The 15,956-nt window shown below is 33.0% G+C and overlaps 1 protein-coding gene across 1 annotated transcript; it reads left to right on the top strand.

Annotated features, from left to right (window-relative positions):
- Positions 1-7,895: 7,895 nt before the first annotated feature.
- On the top strand, positions 7,896-12,439 carry LOC128392507 (uncharacterized). The gene is made up of 4 exons (XM_053352533.1): positions 7,896-7,907; positions 7,973-8,266; positions 8,624-9,002; positions 9,174-12,439. The coding sequence occupies exons 1-4, from the start codon at positions 7,896-7,898 to the stop codon at positions 12,437-12,439; spliced, it is 3,951 nt and encodes a 1,316-aa protein (XP_053208508.1).
- The last annotated feature ends 3,517 nt before the right edge of the window (positions 12,440-15,956 follow it).

Raw genomic sequence — 15,956 nt, 5'->3', positions numbered from 1 at the left:
ACAATTGTGCTATTTCACTATTGGTGATCCTGCGTTTTTATTGGGTTATTTAAATATTTATTATAAACCTGACCTTCCTTGGTACGAATGACTCCCGAAGGTTCACGCAGGTCTAGATTCGTTGGCATTTGGTGGATACGACAGGCGGAATATTGAGATCTCTCCTGTTAATGTAATAATTTTGGTTAGTGATCTCAACGTGGATAACACCTTCTTCTTCGACGAAAAAGGCGATTCGGACTCGCGAAGAATTAACTTCATTTTGAATCATTTTTCCTTGCAACCAACTCATGATAAACCAAAATATTTTTGTAATGGATCATTAGCAAATGATCATTTGTGCTACTCTGATAATATAACGCAAGTTGAACTTAATATTCCGCTACCGGTGGTTACCTCCGATCACATTGCTCTAAATGCAACATTCACCTTTAAAAAAGTAAATAATTGTTCAATTTATTGAAAAGAAAAGACTTTCTGAGCGGAACTCTGTTTAAAGACCAGGTAAGGTCATCGAAAGTCTATATAGAAAATAATTTTGACAATTAGTTGAGACTAACTGATTAACCTTCATATATTTCCACTGCCGTAACTTCCTATCATCATTATTTCATTTTCATAAGCTACCGAGTAAGAAGAAAATCAAAGAGAAATGGTAGTGTAATGTTAATGTTTGATTTTCTTTATATGAAGGTTGCCTAAATGACCTTCTCAGATCGATTCCTGTCTATTTAAACTAGCCTGTGCATAGCTGTTAGTTTTATTAGTGAACTGGGAGTTCATTGTTAATCATTGGCGAAAAGTGACCAACGTTACTAAAAATTACTTTATTGAAATTTATTCGTTCGAGAAAAGAAAAATTGCATCAATTGCTATAACTAATCTCAAACACTCGTTGTTATTCTAAACTTAAAATCTAAAAACAGACGCAATAGTAGATTAAAATTGTAATCTTTTAATAAATTAATAAAACAAATGATTTTTAAATGATTTCTGACAAATTCCACAAACAAGATGTGCGTATTCATAAATGACACAAATTGCATTGCTAATGATTTCTGACCCACTCTACAAACAAGATTTAATAAATTAATGAAACAAATGATTTTTAAATGATTTCTGACAAATTCCACAAACAAGATGTGCGTATTCATAAATGGAACAAATTATTTAGCTAATGATTGCTGACACACTCTACAAACAAGATTTAATAAATTAATAAAACAAATGATTTTTTAATGATTTCTGACCAATTCCACAAACAAGATGTGCGTATCCATAAATGGAACGCATTATTTAGCTAATGATTTCTGACCCATTCTACAAACAAACAGAGAACCGTAGCTCCATCACAAAAAGTTTAAAAAATGATTTCTGACAAATTCCACAAACAAGATGTGCGTATTCATAAATGGAAAAAATTGCATTGCTAATGATTTCTGACCCATTCAGATTATTAGCTTCAATATTTTGCATATTAGTCATTCTTTATTGTGGATCTTTTTTTATTATTTTGATGATATTTGAATAGAATCCTGTCAAATATGTTATGGTTTAAATTTTTTTATTCGAGAAAATTTTTATATTTTATATATTTATATTTTTTTTTCTTGCTTCTCAGATCGATTCCTGTCTATTTAGATTGGATTAAATATTGTAAAGATGAGGTTGATGATGAAAATCAAGAAACAATCGAATCAAATTAACACAAAACTTTAATTTCTCGATGACTTAAATTTAACAACCGATTACAATTTTACTTTTCACTTTGATGAAATAACCGACACAAACCAATTCAAGACTAAAATCAAGACCAAACACAAGACTAACTTTTCTGGTTATTCAACCTTATTTTATATTAAAATTTTCTCTCTTTCTATTTTCTCTGTCTACAATTCGTAGTACCTTGACTTTTTCCTCCGTTATCACCTTAATCTTTGTTTGTTTTTCCCGTAGCAATTTCTTAATTAAAAACGACTTTGGACTAACTAATTAAGTGAACACCTAAATCAACATTAGATAATTTTCTCGATAACCTTTTCAATTTTGGATCATTACATTCACCCCTTCTAGTTAGTCCGAAGCCTCTTGAGGAACAATTAACTAATTTAACTAAATTAACGAAACTTTCTTGTTCGGGTCAATACTATCGAAACTTTTCGATCTATCGCTCGACCGTTCGGTCAAAGTTGTCAACAACAACTATGGGGTCATTTCTGTTTCCGTCTTACTATTTACAATAACAACAAAAGTTTCTTTACGTTTAATTCATTCTCTGTTTTCTGGATTTCTTTTCTTTTTCGTGGTTCTTTTGATCCCCTTTTTTTCAATACTCTTTTTTTCATAATTATTATCATCGAATTCTCTTCTATTTGACTCAAATTTTTCATCATGTCCGCAAAATTTTTCTCGAATCTTTCAATGGTAAAGTGTCTCTCTTTTTCTCTTCCTTTTTCCTTTTACATGATTCTTTTTTTTTCGCTAATAATTTATATTGATTCATTTTTTTCTTCTATTTGTCTCTCAGTGTATTGACGAGGTCAATAAACAAATGTCTCTCTCTCCATCAATCACCGATTCGAACGAATAGATGATGAAGGAAAAGAAAATGATGGAAAGGGTGGAAATGATGATGATGACGATGATAATTTTCCCCACCCAACTATTTCATTAAAGAAAATGAACGAGGGAGAAATTTTTGACCTGAAGTTTCCAGCATTAACCCATATTCGCAGGCGACTAACCAATAACCAATATCCTTTCATTAATCGCTTATTATCTGAGCTGATTAACACTCCGCACTATGGGTTCTGGGTCGGGTTTTCAACCGCTCAGGATCATTTAAAATGTCGATTTTGCCCTTATTGTTTTAAGGTGAAAGAGCCGAAACGGTGGAAAAATTTAATTTCTCACCTGGTCCACTCTCATGCGAAGAAAATTCCTAATTGTAACGGGATGATTCCTTCTCTCCAAAAAGTTTGGAATAAATTCCAATGATTGATTCAATAAACTTTTCTTTTGAATTTGAATTTAATTAACTTTTGAATTTCTTTTCCTTTTTGGACTAACAATAGTAAACTTATGAGAGTAACTTAGAAACACTAGAATACTTGGACTAACGACACTCGGAAGGTAATGATGACTTGGTGAGGTGGACTAACAACACTATTGTGATGATGATGACTGGGAAGGTGGACTAACGATACATAGACGACGATAGTGACTCGAAATGGTGGACTAACCATACTTAGACGATGATGATGACTTGGTGAGGTGGACTAACGATACTTAGAGACTAATGATGAGCAGAAAATGTGGACTAACGATACACAGACGACGATAGTGACTCGAAATGGTGGACTAACCATACTTAGACGATGATGATGACTTGGAAACGTGGACTAACGATACATAGAGACTAATGGTGACTCGGAATGGTGGACTAACCATAATTAGACGATGATGATGACTTGGAAACGTGGACTAACGATACTTAGACGATGATGATGATGACTTGGAAACGTGGACTAACAATACATAGAGACTAATGGTGACTCGGAATGGTGGACTAACCATAATTAGACGATGATGATGACTTGGAAACGTGGATTAACGATACTTAGACGATGATTGTGACTCGGAAGTATGGACTAACGATACATAGAGGCTAATAATGATCAGGAAAAGTGGACTAATGATACTCAGCGGTGGATGATGAGGGGGAAATGTGGACTAACAATACATAGAGGCTAATGATGACTCGAAGTGGCGGACTAACCATACTTAGACGATGATGAGGACTCGGTGAGGTGGACTAACAATACTATGGTGATGGTGGGAACTTGGTGTGGTGGACTAACGATACTAGGACTATGATGATGGCTATTTAGACCGACAAAACTGGTGGTGGGGGAGGTGGAAAGTCGAATCTTGGGATTGATCTAATTAAACGTCAGTAGTATAAAAAGTACATCTCTGGCCCATTTTTGCACAGGGTGTCCCAAACGATCCAAAATGTTCCTATAGGTTGTCTATACAGGGTGATCATACCGGGTGTCTATACCGGGTGTCCCTATATACAAGTACATTTCTAGCCCATTCTATATGAAACCAATATACAGTGACCTTATGATAAGTAGTGACCTCTGGCGGTGACCTTGAGAACCAATTTGGCTTTTTAAAGCTTTATTGTTATGACTCACTTCAATTTTGATTGGTTGTTATTCTAATGAGTTAGCTAAAGGGAGCCTTTTTTACTCCCTCATTGTGGTATTATAGAACAGATTACTATATTCACGTCATTTCTAGTTTAACTTCAACAGTGTAAACAACAAAAAGTTAATTGTGAATTTTGGGTGAATTTCAACCAATTTGTCTACAACAAAAGTGTAAATTGTGAATTTTGGATGATCTTCAGTCGTTCAACTTTTAACCGTGAATCGACGACAATGGAACAGTTTTATATTTCCGTTCTCAATAAACTTGTTTACTTCGAGCAGCAATTCCAACTCATTGGTGTTGAGAATATACGAGACGAAATTCTGGATTACTTCAGTGAACTATGTAAAATGAAAGCCGAAGCAGAAACCGTAAATGTAACTTCAAGTAATGATAATCATGTTACACTGGAAAATATCAAATGGTACAATACAATAATAAATAAAATTTACCTTTTATATGAGTTCACATACGAAGAAGGGTTCTTCAGGTTATTGATGCGTCTTCAAAATTTCATGAAAGCCAAGATTCAACAACTGAGATTTATAGAAAGTCAAGTGTCAACAAGTACAAATAATTGAAAAGTGTACACATATAAGAAACAGTTTATAAAAGTATCTGTAAATTTAAATTATAATAAATTGATATTGACTAATTATTGTGTCTATTTTTAAATTTAATCCTTGGATAAATATTCCGTCACAGTCATTCAAATAAAAATTTTGTCCTCAAAAAAAAAACATGGCTAGTAGAATAATAAATCAGGACACTGCAAGGAATAAAATGACTGCTCTAACAAATCGGGCTCAACAGCTACGGAAACGAATAGAAGAGATGGGTTGGTCAGGTATAAATGAATGGACGTATGAGTATACGAGAAACCGTGAAATCTCACATATATTAAAACGTAAATTACCCGAAAAAGAACACCCTGCTTACCCTCTATGTTGTGAATTGATTGAAGTCGATATTATACGGATGCAAATCTTACGAGGATTAATTGAAAATATGCACGCTCCTACTAACTCTATTATGTATACTCTTAATTAAATAACTTATCTGAAGTATCTGATTTACCGAGTGTTTATCACATTTAAAATTCAGTTTTTTTTGTTGATATCTAAATAAACGTTTTTGACTCAAAAAGTTGTAATTGAAAAACCGATTGAATTTATAATAAATGGAACAAATTATGATCAATTTTGTCTTTTAATACTTAATATTTATTTTTCTCTCATATTTTCTGTTTTATCTCGTTGAACTTCAATCTCTCTTTTTTATTATGATTATGATATATATTTATCTTTGAATATTTGGTTATAAAAAATGTATTGGATTATTATTTTTTCAATTGAGAACAATGGGTGGGGGTGTATACAAAGGGTTTTGCTCGAGAGCTGTCAAGTGATGAAGTATCTGAATCCTTAAAAGATCAATTTCATTCAATTGAATAATAAGGTTGTATGTTATAGCATGTTTAGGTGGCATTTCTCTTTTTAGTAATTCTTTAATAGAGCCAGGTAGATCACCTGGTTTGAAGGGCAGTGTCCAATTATCAAAATTGAAGCCTAACTCCTTCAGCTTGACAACTATTCGGATGACTTGTTGGGAGAAACCATGAAGACAAAATCTCAAATCTTCTGAAATTCGTCGATTTCTCTCGTCGATGTCCGCAATTCGTCTATCAAGATTGTTAGCCATTGTAATAATCTGAACAAATAAACACAAAACTTGTTGATTAGTAATCATAAAATTAATATTTGACCTACATTGCTCATCACTAGAGGTGAAAGGACGACCCTAAAGGTCATCACAATCATCTCTTGGACTTGCACTTTTTATTATCTAAATATGAACTTACCAGTTTGAATGTTGAAAGTTAAATGGTATTGATGAATGGTCTTAATTCAAACGGATGCTTAAATCTTCATCAAAGCAAACCTCAGGAAGATATTCTGGATCACGCACAAGTGTTCGCATAATGTGTATAGCTTGCACTCTTAGTAGATCAATTTCCAAAAGTTCATTATACTTATGGAAAACCGAACTGTGCGGAGGTGGTCTCGGTCTTCGCAGTACTTTTAAAATTGATCCCTCTAAATCAAATTGGTCGTATGGTAGATCATTACCATTGTAATGGTAACCATACTCTTTTAATTCCTTTTCAATAGGGGCAGCTCTTACGATCAATATCGTGTAAATATCCAAATATTTACTATGCAGTAACCTCTTAAATAGATTATAAGAAAGAAGCATCAAATTAAATATTTATTCTCAACTTAATTTTATTTGCTATACTCACTCTTTCTCTATACGAGAGAACCATTTTTTATGAAAACTAAGGTATTCTATTTAGGAGGTAGCCAAGTTAAACTAGAATGATAAAAAAATAAGTTAATCCAACCAAAAATAATTTGTAACTATAATATTAAAACTTGTCACTAGAGATAAAAAGACAAGCCTGATCCTCATCACAATTATTTCTAAGACTAGCTATATATAAAAACATCTTATAACATACTTATCACTAAATGGAAAGACTCAAAAAATAACGCTTGAATCGGGATATGTATATAAAACTTCTGAATATTTGAATATATGAATCTGAATAATAACTAAAGAAAGATAAAAAGGATAAGTTCATTTCTCAGGGCTAATTGTTCTATCTTTTGCTCATCACTAGAGACGAAAGGACGGTCCCAAAGACCATCACAATCGTCTCTTGGACTCGCATTAGAAAATGGAAAATCAACTTACCACTACGAAAGATAAAAACAAACTGAGACCTTAACGGGACTTGCAATGTTTATTCCAAGTGTAGAAAGAGAAATAGAAACACTAAACATCTGCTTGAATTTGATTGGACATCGTCCAACATCTGGCATGCAACATCTGGATTTTAACATCTAGAATTTAACATCTGGCATTGTAAATTCACTGTCACGTAGGCACCTCTCTTTCATTTCGCTTTGACACGTAGGCATCTCTCTTTCTTTTTGTCTGTCTATCTCTCTGTCTATTTTTTTTCTCTTTCTCTGTCTACTTCTCTTTCTTTTTGTCTGTCTATTTCTTTGTCACGTGACCATCTCTCTTTCTTTCTCTCTGTCTATCTCGCTGTCTACAGTCACGTAGTCAAAACCAATGATATAAATAGCTTGGTCTACAGTTTTAAGCTCAGTTTGTCTCCAGCTTTTGACTTGGTAAGTTCAGGTTGATGTTCAAATGCGAGTCCAAGAGATGTATGTGATAACCTTCGGGGTTGTCCTTACATCTCTAGTGATGAGCAAACTCTTCTGAATTCTGATTAATGTTTTATGAATTTATATAATTTTATTCTAACCATTTTCTTCATTTTTTCTTTATTCATTTATCAGATTTTCGTTTTCTTGAATTTTCTCTCTCAATTTTCACCAACATTTTCAACCCTAACTTCTTCAACAAAAAAAAAATTCATACTGAGTTTTATATTGTAAGTTAAGCCGACTTCTTTTTCAAATCATTCATTAGATTTTTGTGATGACCTTCGAGTTTGTCCTTTAGTCTTTTGTAATAAGCTTTTATACTGAATTTATATATGTTTTTAATTCATTTATTCCTTATATTCTTTTCTTTTCAATAGATATTCTTTACGTGTTTCTTGAGTTTTCTAATTATATACTAATTCTAAAATTGATATAATGGATAGCCAGGTAAGGTTTCTTGATACATGAATTTTGAGTTTGAATGTTCATAATGGATGAATTTTTCTTTACAGCGTTACCCTGAAGGTTTAAGTAAAAACCAAAAGGCCAAATTTAGAGCCAAGGAAAGAGCTCAGAAAATGAAGGAAATGCCGCAAAATGACATCCATAAGCAAATATGGCTCTGTCAAAAAGGACGAAAAAATTTTGCTGCCGCCGATAAAATCGAGCAGAAACTTATTGGTATGTACCAACGAGTATTGGTTACTCCTGAAGGTGAAAAAAAAACCGAAATGGAAAAAAATATCGCCGCTGCTGAGAAAAAGTTGGGCGAGAAAACCAAAAAATATAAAAATTTATTTGCTGATGTTGGCAATAAAAAGCCAAAAATTGATAAAGATGATGACAAAAAAACAACTTAAAAATTTATATAAATATACAACCTGAGAAAATGAAAGAAAAATTATGTTAATGATGATTAATTAAAAAAAATATATGATGATTAATAAAAAAATGTGATGATTGATAAAATAAATGATTATGCTGATTATGATTATGATGATAAATTAAAATGATGAAATCCAATAAAATATTTTCTTACAATTAAAATTCATTATGTACTGTTAATATATTTCCATTCATCTATTATGAACATTCAAACTCTGAACAATATTTCAAATAGAAAAATGATTACTAACATTCATTTTTATTTATTCATTCTCTAGAGTTCTGATGATGAAACGGTTCATATGGAATCAGTTAATAATTCCTCTACCTCATCTGCCACTGAACTTTCATTCTCATCAACTGAATCATCTGAAAATGAGAATAATACCTTATCAACAACACAAACATACAAATGTCCACGTTGTTCGAAAAAACCGTACAAACGCTACGGAATGTATAAACTACACCTAAAGACTTGTGGTGTACCACCACCGGTAATAAACGTTCATTTTCCTGGTGACATCAACCGATTCCACCTTCTATCTACAGCGATGGGAAAGAGATTCGTTGTGTATCGAGCTGACAATTTAGAAGTAGCCGATGTAAGTGGCGTTTACCAAGACTTTGGTCTAAATATACAACAAATTTTGAAATTCGGTAAGTATGCTTTCTGTTCAAACTTTTAAATGAATGAAAGTGAATCTTTTCATGTGTTGACATTCAAATATGAAATGTACAAGGTCTGATCTTTTTTATCCATTGATTCTTATAACTTAAATTTACAACTATAACTGATCCTAGAACCAACATTCTATTAATATTACATAGGTATCGATAAACTAAAACTGATAAAGGCTGGAATCAGTATCCAAGTTGAAATGGTAAAAGAATCGCTCGATGGTTCCCAGTTTGTGAAGCCAACTTTCACCTCAACCTTGCTTAAGTTTTATCCAGCTAGTGATATTATGGCAAAAATTGGCAAGGCTTTATCAGAAATTGATTCATTTATTGATCAATATACTCAAAAAGGTTCAGGATGGTCAGTAGCCAGGTTCATCCATTGTGATGTAATTTTTGGTCTCTACAAGCCACATAAAGGAGGGTGTAGATCGATACAACTCCCTAATGACTTGAAAAACAAAAAGTGTTTAATATCACCTGATACTATCAGTGACTGTTTCATGTATTCAGTTCTTGCAGGACTACATACCCCCCAATACAACCCACAGAGAGTTACACTTTATCGAAGATACTTGGATCTCTATGACTTCTCTGATGTGCGTGGTAATGTATCGGTGCATCAAATCAAAAAGTTCACCAGAAAAAATGCCATCTCAGTTAACGTTTATAGTTATGACGTTGACTCAAAAACTATTTGGCCAATTAAAGTAATGGACAAAGAAAATACAAAGCACGTTAATCTGCTATTATATAATGACCATTACTTCACAATCACTAATTTCAATCGACTTGCCAGTACATCTGGAACACGTAACAACTATTTCTGTTACCGTTGCATCTGCTCATTCAATAACCAAGAAAGATTAGATGCACATAGAAATGATTGTCTAAATCATACACCTCAAAAACTGGTATTACCACAACCCGGGAGCCGAAAATCAGTAATCACAAGGAATGATTATCGAAAGGAAAGTCGTTTTCCATATATTATTTATGGCGACTTTGAGACATTATCAACTAATAGAACTGACTCTGAGAAAATCCTAGCCGATTTAGTTCCAGTTAGTTATGCTTTAATTGCAGTCGATTGGAATCGAAATATCGTCAGTAAAAAACTTTACTTTGGTGAAAATGTTAGGCAACAATTTTTCAAGTCATTGGCAGATATTAAAAAAACCATAGATGAGCATAAACAAGAAAACTTCAAACCATTAAGTATGTCTCCACTTGATGAACAGGAATTTGAAGCTATTCAGAATTGCCATATCTGTGGTAAATGTTTGGGTCATGATAGGGTTCGTGATCATGATCATCTCACTGGTCAGTTCAGAGGTCCTGCACACCAAGCATGCAATGTAGCGTATCAAGTGCCATCTAAAATTCCAGTCATTTTTCATAATTTGAAAAACTTTGACGGGCACATCATTATCGGCGCTTTACGTTCTGGAATGTTCAAAAACCCACCAAGGCTGATTCCCCATACAATGGAGAAGTACATCGCATTCATGCTTGATGACTTTATCTTTCTGGATAGCTACAGTTTTCTACCTGCATCACTTGATAACCTGGCTCAATCTGTACCCGATGATATCAAAAAACATTTCATGACAAGAGTTTTCCCAGAAAACACACCATTTGAATTATTAATGAAGAAAGCTTGTCTCCCATATGAGTATTTTAACTCAATTTCTGATTTTGATCTAGATCATTTACCATCTAAAGAAGCTTTTTACTCTACGCTGACAGATTCACATGTAACTGATGAAATGTATGATCATGTGACTAACATTTGGAACCGATTTAACTGTCAAACATTGAAGGATTTTCACAACATTTACCTTAAAGTTGATACATCCTTATTAGCTGCAATATTTGAAAACTTTCGAAGGACAAGTTTCAGAAATTTTGGTATTGACCCGTGTCATTACTTCTCCGCTCCTGGATTTGCGTGGGCTGCAGCAATCAAGAAAACCAAAATCAAACTTGAACTAATTACAGACAATGACATGCTGTTAATGGTAGAAAAAGGTATCAGAGGTGGTCTCACTCAGGTATCCAAAAGACATGTAATAGCCAACAATACATCATGTCCGAATTATGATTCAACAAAAGAACCTACAAGTTTGGCTTACTTTGACGTTAATAATTTATATGGGTATTCAATGTGTCAAGAATTACCAGTTGGCGAGTTCTCATGGGTTCCTGCTGGTCAATTTATAAATGTCATTTATAAAATACTCGATATAGATGACTCTGATCTATCGAGTGGGTTCATTCTTGAAGTAGATCTTGAATATCCAGATAATCTTCATGATAAACATAATGATTACCCTCTAGCTCCTTATAAACAATCAATAAGTGATGAACTCCTGAGCCCGTACCAAAAAGCTATTGCCGAGCGACTTGCTGCTATTGGAAACAAAAGTACTAAAGTCCCAAAATTGGTTACAACATTTTTGAAGCGAGAAAAATATGTTGTTCATGGCAAAACTCTTTACTTTTACCTGAAAGAAGGTATGAAATTAAAGAAAATTCATCGCATTATAAGATTCAAACAAGCACCTTGGCTTAAGCCATATGTTGAATTCTGTACCGAACAGAGGAAACAGTCATCAACCAATTTTGAAAAAGATTTTTGGAAGTTGATGGTCAACAGTATCTATGGAAAGACCATAGAAGATAAACGAAAACATACTCATGTTGAGCTCGTTTTGGATAATGCATCCGCTGAGAAGCGATTACGTGATAACACCTGCGAAAACTTTTTGATACTTGATGAAGACCGTATTCTTTTCAAGATGAAAAGAAAACAGATAATTATGGATAAACCTATTGCGATTGGCTTCACAGTATTAGAGTTATCCAAAATGAAGATGTACGATCTTCACTACAACCATTTTAAAGCAACTTATGGGAATAACATTAACCTTGTATATACTGACACCGATAGTTTCATCTATGAGGTTAAAAACGCTGCAAATGATCACATTATCGCTCGAATGCATAGTATTCTCGACACCAGCAATTACCCAAGAGAACATCGATATTTTCAAACGTCCGTGAAAAGAAAATTGGCTTTTAAAGATGAACTTTCTGGTGGTATAATGTTTGAATTCATTGGTCTCAAGTCAAAACTATACGCTTATAAATCGGACGAAGGCGAGAAGAAACGAGCTAAAGGGGTCAATCGAGCGGCAATGAAACGCATCACATTTGATGATTATAAAAAAGCCATTGATGCAAGTACCAATGTTAGACTTACTATGCATAGACTCCAAGCAGTTCGACATGAAATTCAACTTTTGAAATATCAAAAATTATGTATTACCCCCTTTGATAACAAAAGATATATCCGAGAAGATGGAATATCTACTTTAGCTTACGGTCACTACTCATTGAGAGCTGATCAATAATAAAATATTTCAACAATATTAAAAATCATATTCAAATCAAATCATTTATTGTTTTCAAAACTTTTTTTTCATTATATATATGTTTACATTTACGGAATATTCGATAGAATCGATTCAGATCGTTAACAAGAAGAATGAATAGAATACAGAAAAACCCACAAGCAATTGAACTATTGCCTTGATACTTATTACGGTTAACTTTTAAATAGTTAGAGTTAGAATCAATGAATGAGAGAATCGTGTCTGGTGGATTTCTTCCAAATGAGTCGAAATAGTGTGCTTGATTATTCTTGTCAAAGTGTAAAGCAACCCAATGACTTCCAGTCTTATAACTAGGATCTAAATTGATAATGAATGATTTAGGCTTTTTAATGTATTTCGGTAACATATCACATGGGAATGTTCCTCCATACCATTTTACTTTTCTAAGTAATTTATTGAGATCTCGTGTTGTTAACATGTTCAGTAATCAATCATTACGTTACGGTCTTTATCAATAGTTATTAAGTTATCGTATTGAGCGAAAACAATCGCTTTAATTGGTCGTGTAAGTGGTTTCATCAATTTAATATCAAGACGAGTGACACCTCTCTTAAGCAAAGATAATGTTCCTGTTTCTCCTCCAATTGAGCCATCAGGTGTTAGATCAAAAGCAAAAAGGGTTTTTCCTGCTTTATAATCATTGTATTTGAGATCGAGTTGTGGTACACCTTCATCCTGATTAAAGTATCTGTATAAGTTGACGAATTCTCTCATACATAGATCCTCCTTGAAACTTGGTGTATAAGCAATACTCGGGCATTTGTTACCATCAATATTCAATGCCAAGTATGTTATATTATAGTGAAAGAAAAAGTATGGATCTTCTTCAATTAGTCCTGATTTAGCTCCATCACTTACAAATCCAATTAATACTCGACGGGTTAATGGTCCGATAAATACATTCTCAATAGTTGCTGATGAAATTCCTTGTTCTATTGTAAATGCTCTCGTTTCGTTGCGTGTAATGAAATATTTTGCAGGTGACTTTTCAAGACTAGTAACAATAGCCAATTGTGCTTCTGAGAATAGCTTAACACGTTTAATATGTACTGCAAATTGTTTGAAATCGATTTTATAAGTATCAGTATCTTTTGCGTCATAGCGATATAATGAAAATGAATCAGTACTTCGAGTGAACATGAAAGTCAATGGGACGCCATTAATTAATAACTTATCTTGTTCACAAATTGATAAATGTAATCGAAAATATAAGTCAATCAATCCAAAGGATCGTGACTCATCAGCCTCTCTACCACTGTCAACATTATTTGGTGGCCTGAAAACCAAGTCTTCAAGGTACGCTTGATAATGATACATATTGTTTTTCTGAGTTGTATTCACTGATCCAATAGCTAAATCTATTTGTTCAAATAATGAGTTACCGAAATTTTCAACAGGACGAATAAAACGACTTGCATTAGCTGGATTTTTACCTACAATTTGCACAACCAAGTGGACCATTGTTGCCTGCATATCAGTGAAATCATCACTTTTTGGGATATTTATTTCATATGTTGTACTTCCTTCTAAGGTTGAATTAGGACGATAATCAACTTCATAGTATGATTCGATTGCAGTTTGTGTTGGTGGGACAGTAAAAACCTGTAGCTCAGATTTACTTACTGGCATTGATGTCTCATGTAAATACTCCATTATCCAAAATATCTTTTTCAACCTTTTAATTTTCTTCTTTGGTTTGTTTATCTTCTTTTTCTTAGTTACTTTTTTCCGCTTGCCTTGTTTTCTTATACCACTACCAGACTGATCGAGAATTGTATTCAATTTATTCAATGTCTCTCTAGCTGTCGCTCTTGCCCCTTCCTTACCTCGTTTCTTTAATGAATCTTTAAAATCTTTTTTATCTAGAATATCTTGTCCAATATTCACTCCAGTTTGTAATAAATGTTTCCCTAGAAATTTTAATATAGGAATTCCTATCCTTTTAAAAAAGGAACCTAGTCCGTAACCTCGCTGATATGGTTGACCTCGGTATATTGGTATATCAGAGTAACCTTTACCTGCTTGGTCCCGGTAATGAGAAGTAAAATCACTATCACAACCACAATATACTTTACGATTCATAATGCTCTCAATTTTATTGAATTCTTAATAGATTGTTTTCTTATACAATATCAATTCTCTTGAAATGTAAACTTAAATAGACACGACCGTTTTTGAACTTGATTCGATTACCGGTTTCATCACGTAAAATTATACTTATATCTTCTATTTTATTAAATCTAACAGGATAATAATATGGATTATTGAATGACATATGACCCAATTTATCTCCACCTTCCCCTTTCTCCAATGGGACTACACGTAACACTCTAGAAGTTATATCACCAACGAAATGATCATGAATTATATCAGTATAAATAAACATTAGATGTGACTTTGGTCCAATATCAGGTTTATGATTTGCAGTCATTGTCTTAAGAGATGTAGCCGAATTAAGTTGATCATAATATATGCTCAAATCAAAACCTAATGTACGTAAGAACATATGATCTCTGAATATTGGAAATACAGGATCATAACTATCAGGTAAACTGCCAGATTTGATTACAACTCGATCTTTACCTTCAATTACCTCTTTACTAATTGATGGAGGTTTAATATCAGCTTCATTAATTCCTTCAATGTCTCCTATTCCGTCAATTTTATATGCATTTGTCATGTTAGAATTAAGTTCCTCAATTATTTGTTCAATCGAGTCATTCTCCGTGTATGCAAATTCTAACATTCTATGCTTTCGACCGGCTCCATAGCGTATATAATATGGAATAACTCTTTTCATTGGTTTATGTGATAAAGGATAAAACACTTCTTGGACTGCGACAAACCAATTTCCATCTAATTCTAGTCTTTTGGGAAGGCGATTAGTGAACCGAGATAATGTATTATCAGGATGGATATCCATACTTGAATTTGAAATAATATCGACAAAATATTCACTTGACATTTTCTGTCCAACTATTGAATTCATCAGGGTAACCTGACCATTTGACAAAATATTCTTTTTTCTTAGTTCGAGGGTTTATTCGCTCTTTAATTATCTTCTCAATCTCATGAAGTCTCGGATTAATAACATTTATTAATTCAGGATGATAAAAAATAGATGTTATAGGCTCGTCATAATAGTCAACCAATTTATATATGTATCCTTGTGGTGTTCTTTTAACCCAATTGATCTTAAACAATTCATCAGTCCAATTAGTAGTTGCCCCTTTCTCAAATCTACCTTTAGCTCGTGTTATTCTCACATACTGATTAATTTCATATGGTTTATAATTGATTTTAATTCTACGTTGATTTCTCTGAATACGTGCAATTACTTCTTTTTCATTTTCTTTCGTTACATTTATTGGTGCCATTCCAATTGTTCTATGAATTGATTTATTATATCCATCAACAATATCAACAAGTGCATCAATATACCTTCGACTTTGTTCATAATGTATGTATCTGTATA

This window comes from Panonychus citri, unplaced genomic scaffold (genome assembly GCF_014898815.1).
Source record: "Panonychus citri isolate SS breed McGregor unplaced genomic scaffold, ASM1489881v1 Contig00136, whole genome shotgun sequence".
Lineage (NCBI taxonomy): Eukaryota > Metazoa > Arthropoda > Arachnida > Trombidiformes > Tetranychidae > Panonychus > Panonychus citri.
Note: the sequence above shows the minus strand (reverse complement) of the source record. Positions and strands in the feature narration are given on the sequence as shown.